The sequence below is a fragment of the Branchiostoma belcheri genome, unplaced genomic scaffold (assembly GCF_001625305.1).
Source record: "Branchiostoma belcheri isolate BF01 breed outbred unplaced genomic scaffold, Haploidv18h27 scaffold152, whole genome shotgun sequence".
Taxonomy (NCBI): Eukaryota; Metazoa; Chordata; class Leptocardii; order Amphioxiformes; family Branchiostomatidae; genus Branchiostoma; species Branchiostoma belcheri.
Genome location: NW_017802958.1, coordinates 439,682 through 458,931, shown reverse-complemented (window position 1 = coordinate 458,931; position 19,250 = coordinate 439,682). Strand labels below are relative to the sequence as shown.

Below are 19,250 nucleotides of genomic sequence, written 5' to 3'. Positions count from 1 at the left end.
CCAACACCAGTTACCATGGTGAGAGACAATCTGGTTCAGTCAGGTCAGAGGTCACTGTTTGGAGAAGAAGAAGAGGAAACTGAGCAAAAACAATATGTTTCGGTAAACATAAATATCTTAGTCTGTCTGGACTCCAGTCATTGGGACAAGCCAATCACTAATACGTTATTACCTTCGCCAAGAAGGTTATGTTTTCAGTAGCGTTTGTCTGTGTGTGTGTGTGTGTGTGTGTGTGTGGGTGGGTGTGTTTGTGTGTGTGTGGTTTAGCAAGATAACTCGAGAAGCGGTGGATGGATTGGAATGAAACTTGGTAGGTGGGTAGGTCTTCATGAGACCTAGAAGTGATTAGATTTTGGACCCCCTGGCGGCTTTCCTAGGTACTGTAGCAGAACTTCCGGTTTTGATATCTCGTGATCTGGACATGCTAGGGTCATGAATTTTGGATGGCAGATAGCTCTTGGGATAGAGAAGAAGTGACATGAGTTTGGGTCCCCTAGCGTCTTGTTCTGGAACTGCAGGAGCATTTGTTGAAAAAAATTCGAAAGACGATAACTCAAGAACCGGTTGACGTATTGTCGTGATTTTTGGTATGTAGGTAGTTGAAGTGATGCTTGACATAATCAGATGGCAATTATGCAAATCAGGACTTAATTGGCATAATTAATGAGGAAATTCTATAAATCTGCTTTGTTCAATAATAGAACTATGAAACACTTGTGACATCTACTTGAGAACGAGAAAAACATCTGAGGATATAGATTATGTAAATGAAGACCTAATTTGCATAATAATGGGAAATTGTTATAATTTCATAGATGTAATTGCTGGTAATTTTATACTTGCCGCATTTGGAAGTTAAGTGAAGGTGAACATCAATGAAGATAATTTATTCACATTATGACCTCATTTGCATAATTTATGAGGAAGTGCTAGAATAGCCTATTTTGTTAAGATAAGGCTGTCATTGGGTGGAGAATATGATCAACTGATGTAATCCATGCAAATGACACTCTTATTTGCGAAATCAATTATTAAAATTGTATAATTCGTCAACCGGAAGGGTTAACATCATTTGGCGAAGGTGTGAGATCGTGGAACTCTAGTGTATTATTAAATGGTGTCGTATAAGCCCACACCGCTATGGGCGTGTGAATTCTCATTCATTCATTCACTTGGCAGACGGCAGACAGGCGGTTTATAAATCTCATGATCTAAACATGCAAGGGTCACATATTTGCTGTCAATAAAACCTAATTTGCATAAATAATGAGATAATGCTATAACTCAATAATGATGACTGATCGGAATTTGGAGGTTAAGTGACGGTGATCTATTCAAATCATGCCCTTATTTGCATGATTTATGAGGAAACGTTAGAAAAACTATTTGGTCAAGATAAGACTTTCATTGGGTTCAGAATACAATCAAGTGATATAGATAAAAGCGAGGATCTTATTTCCATAATCAATGTGAAACATTCATAATTCGTCAGTCGTACAGGTTAACATCATTTGGCAAAGGCATGAGGTCGTGGAACTCTAGTTAGATTTACGTATACGTTCCAACCATGCACCCACTTAAATACAAACTTGGCTGATCAATCGGAGATGGGGGCCGAAAGAAATGGGTTTTACTTAACCTGCATTATATTTCTGGAAGAAATACATCAAGAACACTCTGAGAGCATTTGAAATGTTTTCATCATCTTTATTGCTAATGAGCAAACATCAACACCAAACCATATAATATATATATATATATATATATATATTTACCGATAATACATTTGCATCTACTGACATTATCATACTGACAGTGCAGTCATAACATATTTAATTTTTACGTTGATTTTATCTTGATTCAAAATCAGGTACAACAGTTTATATCACATCTAGTTAAGATCATAGAAAAAATCATTTACTTGCCGCTATTTCCCACATGAAGTCAACATTTCGTCTTACTGTGTTAAGGTTCATGAATAGTTTCGTTTCAATTCAGTCAATTTCTATGATAGCCAGACTGCCTGCCCTAGCCTGGTTCAACGGAGTCACGTTGTGCTCTGTTAGCATGGTCCGTCCACTCCCGGAAGCAGCACCGGTACCACCCCGCTGATTTAGGGGAATTTGTTCCTCCTGTGGGTTCACGCGGTTTCCCCGTACCATGGTTACTAGTGCCTGGTAGATTGTTGTCATGTCTTCACGGAGGCTCTTTCGTAAGTCCGGTGTGCGGATGATGCTTGCGATTGGATTGATCGTCGAGTTTAAAGACATCAGCAATGGCCCAGACAAAGATATTCCGTTATGAAACGGGCACTTCTCCCCAGTTTTTAGGCAGGCTGGGATGAGTATAAAGGGTAACAGCCAAAAGATAAAGGCCGCTACTACCTGAATCATAACAGTCCTGGCTTTGTGCACACTGCTTTGGTATTTTCTTTCTGCTGCATCGTTAGGATGATCTTGCAACGCGTTGTTTTGTCCCTGTGGCTGCCCAAGCCTTCTCTTTTGCCGTTCTTTGATGGCCAAGAATACACTTGTATTCGTGAACAGCATGACACAGAGCAGCAAGACCATTGTGGTGACTCTAAGAGCAACAATCGACAGGGGGAAGTAGTTGAAACACTTTAAATCGGGCATGTCTAGACAGTTTAAACCCATGCTGGGCAGAAAACCTAACGGGGTCAGAACAAGCCATGAAGTAACAATAGCCACCCCTGCGTCGCGTTTTGCACTGTGAGCATGGGTGTGGAAAAATATAGGATGCCTTATAGCAACATAAGAGCTTATAGACAGTAGGCACAGTGCTGATGCAGACATTATCTGAGTATACACGAGAAAAGTCGCAATATTTATCATGAAATACAGGCTACTCAATCCTACTCGGTCTACAGCTTGACACCATACGATGGGTCCAATACCTGCTAACATGTCTGCAACGGCATTGTTTGCCATGAACATGTAGACCTGTTTGTGGAGCTCAGGTGTTCTAACGATTCCCCAAAGTACGGCAGCGTTAGAAATGATGATATGAAGTCCTGTCAGCCAAAAGACGACAGTAAGTCCTGTTCCTAACTCCACAAAGTCCGTGTACGTGGAGCAGGCGTCCTGGGCTTGGTCGTAGGATGACTTGTTCTGTAAGTGCCGCAGGACGCAGGAAAGATGCCCGTTGATGTCACCTTCTTGTGTCACGCTGGTCACGGGCGATGAAAGAGAGCTGTTGTTGAACATGGCTGACTTGGATGTGGACAGATGTCAGCCGGACAGGGGATGTAGTGAGCGGCAGCCGTCTGCGGTGGAGTCGGCAGCCAGAATGAAGCAAAAGACTGCTCATTAACAAGAGGGCTGTCAGTCCAACTTGTGTGTGCCGGAAAAAATGCCAAACCACAAGTCACTAAATGTGATTTCTTTTGATTACCAAGGATAACAACTCAGGCTATGCAGGCAGGTGTGCAATTAAGTGACAGGAATTCGTGGTGACGTTTACCAGACAGGATCCTAACATACACAGTATGAAAGGCGCATTCCTCGGCGCCCAAAACTCGTTCATTGCCATGGCGTTTGGAATCTTCAATTATAAAATTCAACCAACACATGACCATCAAAAATGCATGTTCCTTACGTACATACGTCATTTATATTTTTTGTTTTTGTTCCCAAGGACAACAACAGAGGCAACAGATTTGCAATTAAGTGACAGGAATTCGTTATGACGTTTATCAGGCAGGGACATTATCAATCAATCAATCAATCAATCAATCAATCAATCAATCAATCAATCAATCAATCAATCAATCAATCAATCAATCAATCAATCAATCAATCAATCTTTATTCAAACAACTAGCAGACGACAGTCTAAATTGAGTTGTTTTTACAGTTCATAAAATTGACGTTAAACAACACTAATGGTTTGAAAATTACACAATTTACAAGATAATGACACAAATTCGGTAGAGAGCTATAATAATGCCTATTTACACAAGTAAAGGTAAAGGTCAATGCTAGCCGAACTCAGTCACTCAATGCCCTCTTAAGTAAAAGCAGGGAAGAACTGTATTTAACTAGCGTTTAACAGCTCAACAGTGTAGGGAATGGGCGATTTTTTGTACCGTTCTGTGCGGCAATATGGAGTGTCAATCTTATGTGCAGAACGTGTACTTCTACCAGAGATATTCTTCCTTACTTGGGGCAGCCATTCACGAAAGTCAGAGTTCAAGAGAGATTCTGCAAATGTTCTACAATTACCTAAAAGAAATTAATTCTATAATTACCCTGAAAGGCGCATTCCTCGGCGGCCAAAACTCGTTTATTGCCATGGCGTTTGGAATTTTCAATTATAAAATTCATTTAACACTTGTGCATAAAAATGCATGTTCCGTACGTACATACGTCATTTACATTCTTATCAGATAATATCAAATTCATTTAATCCCCCAACCGGCATACTACAATCCTGAGCATTAAAGTTTCCCCTGTCATAGCTCTTGGTAATATTGCTTGCAACTGCCTATGTTTGTTTAAGCAGAGACATTGTACAAGATATCCTTGGTTTAAGTTATGTTTAATGATGTTCACCTTCACTTAACTTTCAAATACCCCAAGTATGAAATTCCAGGCACTTAGCATTATGGAATTATAACATTTTCTCATTAATTATGCAAATTAAATGTTAATTTACATGATCAATATCTGCCTGTGTTTCTCTCGTTCTCAATTACATATGTCACAAGCTTGAATAGTCCTATGATGGAATGCAGCTGATTTATAGAATTTCCCAATTAATTATGCAAATTACATCCAAATTTGCATAATTGTCGCATAATTATATTAAGCATCATGTAAGCTACCTGCATACCGAAAATCAAGACGATCTACCAACCGGTTCTTGAGTTATCCTCTTTTGAATATTTTCAAACATATAGCCCTGCAGTTCCAGAGCAAGCCGCTAGGTGGTAAACTTACGCCGCGTCTTCCCCAGCACAAGAGCTACCTACCATCCAAATTTCGTCACCCCAGCATGTCTAGATCACGAAATATCAAAACCGGAAGTTCAGCTGCAGTACCATAACAAGCCGCTAGGGGGTCCAAAATCTAATCATTTCCAGGTCCTACCCACCTATACGGTCTCATCGAGACCTACCCACCTACCAAGTATCAAGACAATCCATTTCTTCACAAGCCTTCTCAAGTTATCGTTTCTACAGACGGACACACACACACGCACACACGCACACACACACACGCACACACACACACACACACACACACACACACACACACACACACACACACACATGCACGAACGCCTCTGAAAACATAACCTTCTTCGCGTAGGTAATTACGTCATAGACACGTTTATTATGTCCCGTGACGTCATTTTAAGTACATGTCATTTTAACGTCACAGTGAGGTCACGTCCTTTGATACTTTTTCTGTGACGTCACAAATGTACTTCAGTTCTGGAAGTCCCTGAAAGCGAAGTGGACGTGTGTTTGTTTCGCCCGTCTTGATTTCTGCGTGATTCCAGAGTTCCTGCAGCTGTGTGCGTATTGACGCCATGTTCAGCTTCATCATAGTGTCTACTATTTTCCTGTTCGGCCTCGCCGCCAGGATTTTGGGCTCCATTAGCAATGGTGAGAGCAAGTTTACTTCAGAGCAGTTTCTGTCCGCCGCGCTCGAACAACAGAACTAGACTCGGCAACGTTCTAAGATTCGATCTACAAGTATGACCGTTTCTGACAAGGTTCTTTTTTCTCCACCACAGCGTTGAACGCCGCCATCGGAGTCGAGAGATGTGAAGTTGAGATTCCTCCATTCGTGGAGCCGCCCAATGTGCCTCTTCAGGAGGCTGTCAAGAAGAAAGCCCGGCGTAGTGACCTGAACGGGCCTACCGAACATGCGGACACGCCGAACAACAAACCTGCAGAGCCCGACAAACCCAGCGCCTCTGTGCGGGCTCCCGGTACGGCCAACACCGGCAAACCGAAGGGAACATTCGGCGGCATGAAGTCCGGGTTTTTGCTACAGACCCCGGCAAAGAAGAAGTCTCAGCCCAAGACAGAGACCGCAGCGAAGACAGACGCCCCCAAGGCCACTCTCCGTCAGCAACAGCCGAAGAACACCGAGGGTCAAAAGGATCGCCCTACCGCCGAGGCCAGGCAGGTGAAAGACAACATCTCACCCCGACAGAAGAAGGCCGATGATCTCCCACGCCCCAAATTCGAGGCCGGTCAGAAGCAGGCTTCACGTCCCAGCGCCGACTCGGAGACCGGACAGTCCACCCGCCCGCAGACGCCCCCGATCCACCCAGTGCTGGCACTACTTACCCCCATCCTGTTGCCAGTTCCAGGCACGAACCAGGCGACATTAATATGGGAAGGGAGCCGCAAGGCCCGAAACTGGCTGGCGATGATTGTGGCAGCCAGAAGGGCGGCGGGACTGTAAGTGAACCAGAAGGTCCACCGCAACATCCCGGGAAAACATGAACAAGGTTGAACTTTGTAACATCGCCATCAACCTGTTTTTGTCGAAGCGTATAAGTTCTGATTACGCTAAGGATAAACAGAGTAGCCAGGGAATCTTAGTTTTGTTTTAAAGCTAAAATGTTTGTTTTTCTTACCAAACAAAAAAAAATTAAAAAAGTTCTTTTTGTTGCCATTGACATAGACAGGACTAGTTGCAACTTATATTGTTGCAACTTATATTATTGTCCTCGAATTTTCGAAGTCAAACAAAGACGTTTTTTCAGATGTTTACATTACAGAACAAAGTGATTGCCTGTTGCGTCATATGTACCAGTCAATTTTTTAAACAGAATTTAACGTCGTTTTTCCCCAACCGGGGGTTAGACGTGCTTGCACCAGGTACAAGTCTTTTTTTAAGCAAGATTTTTACGGCTGGATGCTCTTCCTAACGCCAACCCAAACCCTTTAGTGGGGCCCAGGATCCCTCTAACTGAGGGATCCCTCACTTCATGAGGTTTATTAACACGATCTCCTTTATATTGACTGCTGTATGTGGCTGACTCTTATCCATTTCTAATTTCACTTGTTTTTTTTTTTTAAATATGGTCTCCAGTAAATACGTTGCTGTACATGTTCAAGAATGTATATCCATTTACCCATGTTTTACGCCACAACAAGTTTCTAATAAAGTTTCAATGTTCCCTGATTTGCCAAGGTCTATTAGTTATATCTTTTCTAATCTAGCACTTAATATCCTGTGTACAATGTTTCTATAACTAACTGACTTTCACACGCCTTAAAGTATGCATATAGAAGAAAGTAAAAGAAACTAGAAAGGTAATATTTGCGAAGCATATGATCTGCTCTGTTAATTCTTACTCAAATACATTCATATACGTATAAGGTCAGTCAGGAGTCTAAATCCCTCCTACTAAATTGCAACATTATGTAACCCAACACCAGTTACCACGGTGACAGGCATCAACAAGTCATGTCATTGGCCAGGTCAGAGGTTAGTGTTTGGAACGGAAGAAGAAGAAGCGTAGCAAAAACAATATGTTTTCCTTCGGTAAACATAACTGTATATGATATGTATATTAAAAGGTTTTAATCGCCTAAAAAAGACGAAACCTTTACGCATGCTTTAAGGTATGCTTAAATACGTCTGAAAAAAGCCGTCTTGTTCATTTTCCATATGTTCTGTGGTCCCTTCAATGCATGGCATTACAGTCCACTGTGTGATTTATAATCCCCTCCTTGTCTAATTCTTCAAGTAGCTTATACTCAGTCACAAATTTGTGAGGTGTTTTGGAGGGAAGTGTTGTGAAGTCTCTCCAGTAGTGGTAGGGAATCGTGTGGTTCTGGCGGTCCTTGTTGAACGGGTAGAAACCGAACAGTGTGACGTGATCGCAGAACGTTATCGCCTCCCCCAGAAGGAGCAGACCGGTGGTTGTGACGGAGTTGAGTTTCGCGCCAAGACCAGACCATAACCTATCATGAAAGTTCATCTGTGTTGGTAATTACATGTTTAAAGTTAAAACTTTTGGTCCAACACAAAAAAATTCTCTCACCTAGAGCGTTCGACCAGTCACTCTGGTCTTCCTCAGTAGACTGACCCAGTGAAGCTTGTCACGTGGCTTCTTGACACTGAACAAGACTATTTCTTGAGAGGGGTGAAGGAAGCCATTTACATCAGGGCCCATCACCCTACATTGAACCGCGACGGGGGCCGATATCGTCTACAAGACACCTTTGACCCAGTGTTGACGTCACACTTCAAAGAAGCCACGTTACAAGCTTCACTGGGTCAGTCTACTGAGGAAGACCAGAGTGACTGGTCGAAAGCTCTAGGTGAGATAATTTTTTGTGTTGGACCAAAAGTTTTAACTTTAAACAGACCATAACCTGTTGGTGGAATAAAGGCGTAAGTGTTAGCAGTGACTCCTGGACTCTCAAGGACTGTATCCTTACTATGATAGCCATTGAAGAAATAATTAAAGCAAGGCTAGTCTTAGCCTAGCTGGGTTGGCAACTTGGCATGTAACATGATTGGTCTATAAATATAAATAATAAATAAACAATAAGTATACCAAACAGGAGGAAACTGCGATGACCTTCAATAAGAATGACATCATTTCAGACCTTTAAAGTTTAGACTCAATCAATAATATTTCTAGAAAAGACATTTCCAACAAGAATTCGGAGATCTCATACCTCCATGAAATATATGAGTTTTTGTAAATGTTTTTACACAGTACACTACAGTACAGAACAAAATAACACAGGTTTTTGTTTTCAAACACATAGTAGCACCTTTGGCCTGAAATAGGTCAGGCTGTTATAGATATGGTCAACTGAACCTATTCCTGTAGCCTATTCCTGTAGCCTATTCCAGAGGGAGAACCTCATTAATCAAACCGTAGCAGGCGCACTGCCTCCACAGCTGGTGTTTTGTTGCATGTTAAACTTGCACATCTGTTTTCCCTGCCTTGCAAAAAGATATAAAACCCGGAAGTTCTGCTGCAGGCCAAGGTCAGCAACCAGGAGGCCCTTATTTGACCTTGACCTTTGGCTTCCTAAGACCTACCAGCATACCAAATATCATCACAATCCATAAAGGCGTTCTAAAGTTATGCTGACTACAAATGTGCGAAACACACACACACACACACACACACACACACACACACACACACACACACACACACACATACACACACACACACAGACGCGCCAAAAACAATACCTCCATGGAGGTAACAAACTTAGTCCTGACCTCTTATCCGTCCTGGTTCCATTATAGTTTGACAGGGCAATCGTCAAGTTCAAGCCCCGCTCTCGCAGGAGGTTCTCCATGGATTTACATTCATTCCAGAACCTTGTATTCCCGCCTCCCTACATGTGGAAAAGGAAACATTTTCTTTGGAACGTTGTTTCATGAGATAGTGGTCAACCAAATTAAAATTTTAGTCAAAAGCAACGTCTGTTACTCCTTTTTTTTATATTTTTGCATTGGCTTTTGATAACATAGCTATTGTTTTTGGCAAAGTCGTAACTAACGGGCAAACGCTTCGAATAGTGCACTAATGATTGTATACTGTTGTATACTTGCCGGTTGGTTACACCTTTATTTCTATACTTTGAACACGTAATAAATGCAAACGATGAATTTATATTTTTGATGCGTCTAGACAAACCCTGTATCACAAACATGATCTGTTCCCACATTTTCCACTGTACAAAAAAAGCCAGAAGAAGCTGACCACTCTGTATTAGCTCAGTAACTAGAACACTTTGTATTAGCCTATAGTATAGTACCCTTGTATGTTCCTTATGTATGTATGTCTAAGTCAAGTAGTGTATCTTTTGTCTCCACTTTTCTACATACGTCTGTTATGTGTTAAGTCTTGACCCGTACCTAGCCCGTCGTGGCATGAATGTACAATAAAGGTATTTCATTTCTTAATAATCTGCTTGGAGATTACAAGCATGCAACAGAAAATAGGAGCTTTGTACAGGAAACCAGCCTGAGATATTTCATTCATTAGATCACAGATCTAGACAGAGTTATCATCAGAGAGACACCGATCACCATCAGGCGGATGGGAGTGACAAGAAACTTAGTCCACGCCGAATTAATTCTATGGATGCGCATTGATATTTACCTGTTCTCAAAAAAAAAATCACGTCATCCGAGGCTCTGACCTGGCTTTAGGCCTGGGTAGTCCATGGTAGCTTGCTATATAGCGACAATACGGAGCCGGTGGTAATCCGGAGGATGGCATCCAGGCTACCGAAGCTCCACGACTCAAGACCTCACTCAGCACATACGCACAGTGCCGATTCATAAATTCCGCAAAAAGCCAGCATGCTTGTCGTATATGCCGCTACGTTTTGCCGCAAATTCACAATACCAGCTTTCCCCCTGTATTCCTGTGGTTTAGTAGGATTTTTATTTTGGGCCGGATTTTTATTTTACTCGCCCGCGCGCGCTAGTTTGGGGGTCTTCAGAGGATTCAATCCATAAAATTAAGTCAGTGTGGCCTTACTTTTGAAAGCAGCAACACCGAGTTGTTGAACGGCCGGAGGAGATTCAGAAGTTCGGAGGTTTTGTTTTCCCTGAACATGGGAAACAGTTTCCTGACGATCTCCCTGTTAATGACGGTCATGTTAACGTGTCGTCCAACATCCTTCCAGTAGTCGTGAAGGGGCCCCAGGTTGAATCTAGAAATAGATCAATGCTATATATTTGAAGACATTTCATTTTTATTCTATTATTTTATGACGATTTACCACATTTGTGGAAGGATTTAATGGCACCTCAATAGAGGATGACCTGAACTGAACTGGTGGAAGGATTGACGTAACAGGTGACTATCACCTCTTCAAAGATGTCAACCCCGAGACCAGACTGTAAGGTTCGAACCACTCACACCGGGAATTAAGGTCCCCTACTCTTTTCGGTAAGTGTGGTGGGTTCTTTAACGTTCGTGGGGTGTAGTTCTCCCAGGCACGGGACCTCCATTTAACGTCCTATCCGAGGGACGTCCCTAACCGAAGCTAGGTACTCAATTACACCTGAGTGAAGTGAGGAAAGTCGTGTAAAGTGCCTTTCCCAAGGGCACAAGGTCGGTCCCAAGGGCACAAGATCGGTGGCATCGGGCAGGATTCAAACCCTCGCCCTCTCGAGTCTGGGCCGAAGACGCTACCGCTACGCCACACGTGCACGACCCCGATTGTACCAAAACTTATCACATCGTATGTGAAGTCCAGCCCACATAGATGCTTGGGACAAAAGGGCTCATGTAGACACCTACCATGTACAAGGTACACAACCAGAAACAATGTATTATGAAGTAAGTTTAAACTGTAATTTCCAACACAACAAAAATTGGACTCACCCAAATTTTCGACTGTACAACTCCAGTCTTTTTCAAGGAATGAGCAATCCACCACTTCCGTGACGTCACGCAGATAACACACGTGACTCCGTGAGCAGTGGATCATAGGTTCCTAGAACACAAACGACCTAGCTCAACTACCTCTGAGGTTTCACAACATATACATATAGAATCCCCTGGACATTCAGTCTCACTGGACAAAGTAAAAATCTTGGACACAGAACCGGAATTTTTTGCACGAGGGATTAAAGAGGCCATCTACATCAGGCTTTCTGCCACAGACTTTCTGCAACCTATGATCCACTGCTCACGGAGTCACGTGTGTTATCTGCGTGACGTCACGGAAGCGGTGGATTGCTCATTCCTTGAAAAAGACTGGAGTTGTACAGTCGAAAATTTGGGTGAGTCCAATTTTTGTTGTGTTGGAAATTACAGTTTAAACTTACTTCATAATGACTTCTACCAACACAGATGAACTTTCAAGATCAGAAACAATGTATTTTACATTACAGGTATATGTATATCTTCTTTCCTACAACAGCTCTAGAACGTCAGATGAGACCCGTGTCTCTTTAAACATTTATTGATTTAGTAAATATTAGGAACTATATGCAGCTACAGGTATATATACATGCAGAAGTAAAACTAGAAAGGTAACATTTGCAAAGCAAATGCATAATATTTACCTTCGCATATGGTCTGCTCTGTGTTAATTCTTACTCAAATAAATTCATACATATGGTCAGAGAGGAGTCTAAATCCCTCCTACTATAAAATTGCAACACTATGTAACCCAACGCCAGTTACCATGGTGACAGACGTCAACAAATCAGGTCATTGGCCAGGTCAGAGGTCAATGTTTGGAACGGAAGAAGAGGAAACGTAGCGAAAACAATATGTTTTCCTTCGGTAAACATAATAAATATACCTCGTGTACCTGATAACAAAGTCGTGTGTGTCAATCTCGTCACCACAACTGCTATTCAAGAGGATGCCGCTGTTTCCAACCAATGCGCATGTGCTGTAGCGACGTATTGGAGTAATCTCAGAACATTCCTTCTTCCTGGCGGCGTCTTTAAGACAACTGTTCAAACTGCCGGTGTTTGTGGTCGCCCTGACGATTCGAATTCTGGGGCTGAAAACCCCCTCCAAGGCCTTTCTGGAGGACGAGTAGAAATTATTGTGACTATGTCTAAATCTCTCCCACTAAAAAATTGTAACATTATGTAACTCAACACCAGTTGCCATGGTGAGAGACAATCTGGTTCAGTCAGGTCAGAGGTCACCGAAGAAGAAGAGAGGAAGAGGAAACTGAGCAAAAACAGTGACTTACTTTGTCTAAATCCCTCCTACTATAAGATTGTAACATTATGTAACCCAACACCAGTTGCCATGGTGAGAGACAATCTGGTTCATTCAGGTCAGAGTTCACTGTTTGGAGAAGAAGAAGAGGGAGAGGAAACTGAGCAAAAACAGTGACTATGTCTAAATCCCTCCTACTATAAAATTGTAACATTATGTAACCCAACACCAGTTGCCATGGTGAGAGACAATCTGGTTCAGTCAGGTCAGAGGTCACTGAAGAAGAAGAAGAGGAAGAGGAAACTGAGCAAAAACAGTGACTTACTTTGTCTAAATCCCTCCTACTATAAAATTGTAACATTATGTAATCCAACACCAGTTACCATGGTGAGAGACAATCTGGTTCAGTCAGGTCAGACGTCACTTTTTGAAGAAGAAGAAGAGGAAACTGAGCAAAAACAAATTATGTTATCTTAGTCTGTCTGGACTCCAGTCATTGGGACAAGCCAATTACTAATACGTTATTACATAAGCCAGGACCAACCTTCAAGCAAATATCTTAATGGTTTACACACATATCTCTCTTTACCGATGGTAACTAACCTGATCTTGAAGTATTTCGTCCAGTTTTGCTTCTGTGTCGTCAAGATGGGAGCATGAACGTCCAGACGAGTCGATGTGCCCACAGTCCTATTTGACTTTCTGGCTCTCGGCCTAATATACAAAACAAGTTCTCATCAATACACCGTTAACATACCTGTCTCCAAGTCATATTACAACAACAGCTTCTTTCCCCGGACTGCAAAATTATGGAACTCTCTTCCAAACAGCTGCTTTCCGTCCGATTACAATCCACAAAGCTTCAAAACAAAGGTCCACCGCCATCTTCTGACATAGCTACAATATACTCCCTTAAGTACCTCTAGCTCTATGCCTAGAAGTGGCCAAATATAATTGGCCTTGCATTTAGCGATACCGTTAAAAACCACACACAAAAAAACGTGCCAGCTATCAAAAAAAGAATACACTTAAACCCTATTAACCCTATTGAGGCGGAGGGGGGGGGGCTTTTGAGGCCCGCGCCCTCTTTCATCTCAGAAATCGCCAAAACGGCTTGCGCTAGAACCGTCAAATTTGGTGACTTTTCCTATAAAACATCTGGCAACAATTTCATATTAATTAGATAAATTCCTAATTTTTTGTGTTGCCATGGCAACGGGTTTCTGACAGGCAGTTTTTGGAAAAAATCAGTTATTTTGATTCAAACATTAAAATTTTCTAGGTTCTATGTTAAATCACACTTTCTTTTTAACAGTTTATATAATTATATATAATTTCCCTCATTAAATATTCATAATTTAGGCTAATTTGATGACGTCATCGGTCAAAATCCAAGATCAACCATTTCTTGATCAATTAAATGTCTGGGCTTCAAGAAATGGCATGACATTGAATGCCGACAAATGTGAACAAAAAGCCATAGGTGACAATCCTCCGTGAAGATTTATATATTTCAACAAAAACAATCCCAAGGGTCAACGCCAGACCTACTGTGCAGACATTATAATTAGGCAACGGTTAATGCAATGAGGGCGCGTCACAAGCATAAAACATAAAAAGACCTAAATCCATTACTGCTCCCAGGGCGTGTAAAGATACTGTGCTTCAAGTTTGAAGTTCATTTTGATTACACACACACAATCATTGCATTCACATAAAGATCGGACTATCAATATTCCAGCAACAGTCGCGGCAGCACCTCGGGTGTTACTTCCGCCGGTCAGATACCCGGGATATCTGCTTAGAGAACCTCTGCTACCAGACAACTGCCTAAACCTACGGCCTATTCCACAGGATTGTAAAAGTAGGGATGTTTCGAAAATAAGCATTTACTCCAATATCAAAACAGCTACGGTAAAAATAAAAAGACGTGCATCATTGCGGACATAATGCCACACCACATGCGATTTACACCAATTACACAGAAATGCGACGTACGGAAGAATGCGTTTTGGCTGCGAACATCTTCCAAAAAACTTGCCATCTCTTAAGCATGGGCAAAAACATCTGGAACCACTTATCAAAACCACCCCGTATCTGCATGAAGTTCCACCCCCCACCCCCCCACCTGCTATTCCAAACAACGCGTTTTCTTGGACCATTCCAATTCGCCTCGTAATTGTAGGGGTGCGTCTGCAATATTACATTGACCGCGAAAGCAGCAACGGCAAAAATACACATTCGTGCATCAACACGGGCATGCCCACAGACGGCGTATAAAATTGCGTGCCGATTACACAAAGAGAACCCAGTGAGATGTATTGTTTCAGTTTTCACTAGGTTGGGTCCATTGTCACCCTATGATTAAAAAAAAGAAGGATCACTGATGCATTTATCAGGCTAGAAAGCTGTCAAACAGTTGAAAAGTTGGACCTGCATAATCTCCAAGCAGATCTTTGATGGCTACAAAGATAGCATCAAATTGTCCAGGCAGTAGGCAGTTACTGTTTGACTGTTGTAAAAAAACATACATGTTTGTACCGGGACAAAAAAGAAGATAGCCTAAAAACATAAGTAAGTCAAAAATAAAGCAAAGCCTAAAACTTTTCCATTTTTTTTCTAGCTCTACAGTAAAATGTGTGAACCTAGCAATACGGGTAATACTAGTGCATGCTTTGTAGTTTCTAAACAGCATTTTTCTATATGGTTGTTAGTATACCACAACAAGAACGGTGCTCATGAACATTTACATTTAAGGTTGTAACCGCCATCGCAATTATGCAAATTTGAGGGCATATTTCAGTGACTCGTAGCCAATTTTCCACCTCGGACCAGGTCAGGGTTGACCTTTATCAAATTTAATATAAACATTACAATTCCAAACCATTTGTGGTAGAAGATTTCATGGTTTGAAACAATTATTCAAAAGGCTGACAAGCTTATACATGTACCGGTACTGTTACAATTGTCTGTCACCATACCTGTTTATGATTATTTATTAACAGTTAATGCCATAGGCGAGCTGCAAACTCCACATAGCTGCAATTTTTCGCTTGTTTGGTATTGCAGTACAGGTAACAACAACAGCATATTTTCATATGCATCAAAGGATATTGGCTGCATTTCTTCAAGAGACTGAATATTCACTGGTGGTATCAGTACCTGCTTTGTCACTTCGAAAATAACAATTTTTAGTTGCCTATATGTTAACACTTTTTAGTTGCCTATATGTTAACTGTGAAACACTTGTTTAGTTGTCTATTTGTTAACTGTGCAATATTTGTTTCTCTGTTTTTAAACACTAGCATATAATTCAGCGCTACTTTTTTAGTTGCGCTGCCACATGCTAGAGATTGTACACATCGATCAATCAATAAACAATTATTATTATAAGATGGCGGACCATATAACTAGCTCTTGTGTTTTTCGTATCAACCACGTGTTTTTTTCACATAAAACGTTCATATGAAAATTTGGTGGCCCTACGATAAGTGGTTGTTGAGTTACAGGGGGCTGGCCTCAAAAGCACCCCCCCCCGTTTGAGCTTGTCCAAAAAAGGCAGGTCTGAATAGGGTTAAATGCAAGTAAATACATACCACAAGTAAAAGGTTATCAAACAAAACACACACTGTATTTTTGCTGAACATTATCTAGTACTCACATAGTTGACATAGACGTTGAAGAGAGCAGTCTATATGATACGTAAACGTATACGGCCACCATTGACGTCGCAACCACCAGCTTTATGAGCCTGTGACTCCTCATCATATTGCTGAAGATACCTTTGACCCAGTGTTGACGTCACACATCACTGGGTCAGTCTAGTGAGGAAGACCAGAGTCACCGGTCGAAAGCTCTAGGTGAGAGAATTTTTTGTGTTGGACCAAAAGTTTTAACTTTAAACATGTAACTACCGACACAGATAAACTTTCATGATAGTACAAGTCATATCTTGCAAAACGTTGCAAAACGTATCACCTCACCCCAACAGTCCTATAACGTCACTGCCGTCGGGGCAATGTGGCTTTTGTAATGATAAATTATTAATCGTAATGCACTGTGATATATTACTATTGTCTCTCCCCCGACATGTACATGTAGGTTAAAACGTGACATTAAAAGCATCAAATGATATTTCAGGGCGACAAAATATAACAAAAAACTCTGGATGAGGACACTTGTCTGATATTGACATTTACTGTCATTTCTGAACACATTTTCGTCAACATTTCAAATTGTAAGCATTTAAAATAGCCCCCAAACAAGCTACGTGAGGCGTCTCTTATTTTATTTACGGGTAACGCCCATGATTACAATTTATATGTAGCTGTAACTAGCGGCAGCCTACGGTACAAAACAAGCACATCGGTGTACTTTGGGATAGGATAGATTCAACTTACTTCATGAAAAGAATTACCAGAAAAATTGAGTATCGTTTACCTGGATGTCTAGCCTTCATCAAAGTAGACTGAGTCATATACACGAACACATATTCAATTTATTTATTCAATCCAACAAAATCATACAAAAGCATGGAATATAGAATGCTAATGCACCCCTGAATTATGTAATTGATTTTTACAATTGGTTAAAAAACAAGACAGGACAGGTACACAGAAACACACTATATACAAATATGTACAAACACCATTCACTCTACAACAGGAAATAGCAGACATAGGTTATGAAATATCCAGTTTGTGCTATCTAGAATACAATTACAAGTTGGTCAGGTTCGTACGTAGTAGCTTATTTTGCAATTATAAATTATGAAATAGTGATGCACTCTATGAATATCCAGTATTACAGTTTGAGTGGTCTTTAAGTATCGTTTACCTGGATGTCTAACCTTCATTAGTAGGCTGAACCATATGCATAAACACATATATACATCTGTGTCCATAATATCACCAAAGTCCTTAATATTGTCCATAGTCCATAGTCCATAACCTTCAGAAAAAGTGTGCTTAAAGATATTTTACTGCAACATACCCTAGGTATGTACATTTGAGGTGTGAAGGAGTGCGTACCAAAAGTATATTGCAGTAAAGATATCTTAAAGCACACTATTTCTCAAGGTGGCGATATTATGGACCCTGGTGATATTATGGACACGGGTGTCCCCACGTACAGATTGTGCCGCAGTATCTAGACTACAATTATGTGTAGGTCAGGTTCGTAGAAGCTTATACTAGTATTTATCTTACCGCACTGTTACAGTCTGATAAGCGTTATTTCTTCCAAAAGAAGAAGGCGTCTCTCACACCGTTCCGTCTAGCCTTTGGCACTTCTCATGATTCCAAAGGTACATGTATATTTACCTGTAACGTTACATGTGTCAACATCTCCCATCAGCCTTTGTGCGAAAGCGCCTTTTGTGCCGAGGCGCTACAGTTGAGCCAAGGCTAGGTTTAAACAAGGACTAGAATGTAATTAGTTTAAAGCACCAATGGGGGGTGGGTGGGTGAATTCTCGTCAGTTTCGAGGTGACCGTATGGCATGATAGGGTTTACGCGTGTTGAATTAATACTGAAAATGACCTTTCTTCATTTTGGGGTTCTAGCTACCCCCATGAGAGAGTGGAATAATCGTCAGCTATCAATAGTCAATAATAATGTAGACAATTTGCAAGCCACGCCTCTCTCTCTAGATATATATATGGTTTTTAACATGGAATAACAATACACTTGGCCATGGGTCACAGCAGTTACATCCTTTTTAGATCATTTTTGATACATGCCCGTAGCCGGGGGGGGGTCAAAGGCTCAAAGGTCCACTTTTTGGTCCACTTTTTATGTAAAGGTCCACTTTTTGTCCACTTTTTATGTAAAGGTCCAAGATTTTTCTTGAAAAGATGGAGTGCAATCGTAGAAAAACTGCTCCCTTTGTCATTGAATAAAGAATTATCTCTGATTTTTTCTTGGAAATCCTCTCAAAAATGCACGAAATGCCATTTTAGAAGATTCATTTGTCAAAATTTTCCGGGGGAGCATGCCCCCGAACCCCCCTAGGAACCTCGCGCCCGCTCGAGGTCCCCTCTAGCAGTGGGAAGAACCCCCCCCCCCATTCAAAATCCTGGCTACGGGCATGATACCATGCCATACACGTGTGTTTCAGACACATTTTCTTCGTCAATTCGTACGGTTAAATGAAACTTTGTTTCACTTTGTATGATTGAAATGGATACGGTCCCATCTTGAGATTGTGGGATCTCACAAGTATTTTTCAACACAACAGGCATTCAGTACTAAATGAAAACATGGAGACGGATAATAACTTCCAATAATGTTAATTTATTATGGGTTCACCACACCACGAAGTGGTGTGGTGAAACCATATTGCTTTTTCTGATGTTTCTTCTTCTTCTTCTTCTCCTCCTCCTGCCATTTTTTAAATGGATTCAGCTTCTTCATTTTAGGGCCTAAGGTCCTGAAATTTGGTATGGAGGTACAGTGGGCAAATACCCCTAGGCGTTTTTAAATTTTTGTGATACAAGCTTTTACAATCGTTTTATTTGCTTTTTTAGCGGTCCCCATAGGAAAGTACTGTGGGGGCGCGCGCGCGTGACGTAATAAGAAAGGAATTCGG

At 41.3% G+C, this 19,250-nt stretch overlaps 1 protein-coding gene across 1 annotated transcript; it reads right to left on the bottom strand.

The window, feature by feature from the left end:
- Positions 1 to 1,928: 1,928 nt before the first annotated feature.
- Positions 1,929 to 3,224, bottom strand: LOC109465526 (sphingosine 1-phosphate receptor 3-like). The gene has a single exon (XM_019762882.1). The coding sequence runs from the start codon at positions 3,222 to 3,224 to the stop codon at positions 1,995 to 1,997; it is 1,230 nt and encodes a 409-aa protein (XP_019618441.1). The 3' UTR covers positions 1,929 to 1,994.
- Between the last annotated feature and the right edge of the window lie 16,026 nt (positions 3,225 to 19,250).

What these genes read in the sequence shown, in the direction of transcription:
- LOC109465526 (XM_019762882.1), bottom strand. Translation starts at nt 3,224, where the DNA reads ATGTTCAACAACAGCTCTCTTTCATCGCCCGTGACCAGCGTGACACAA.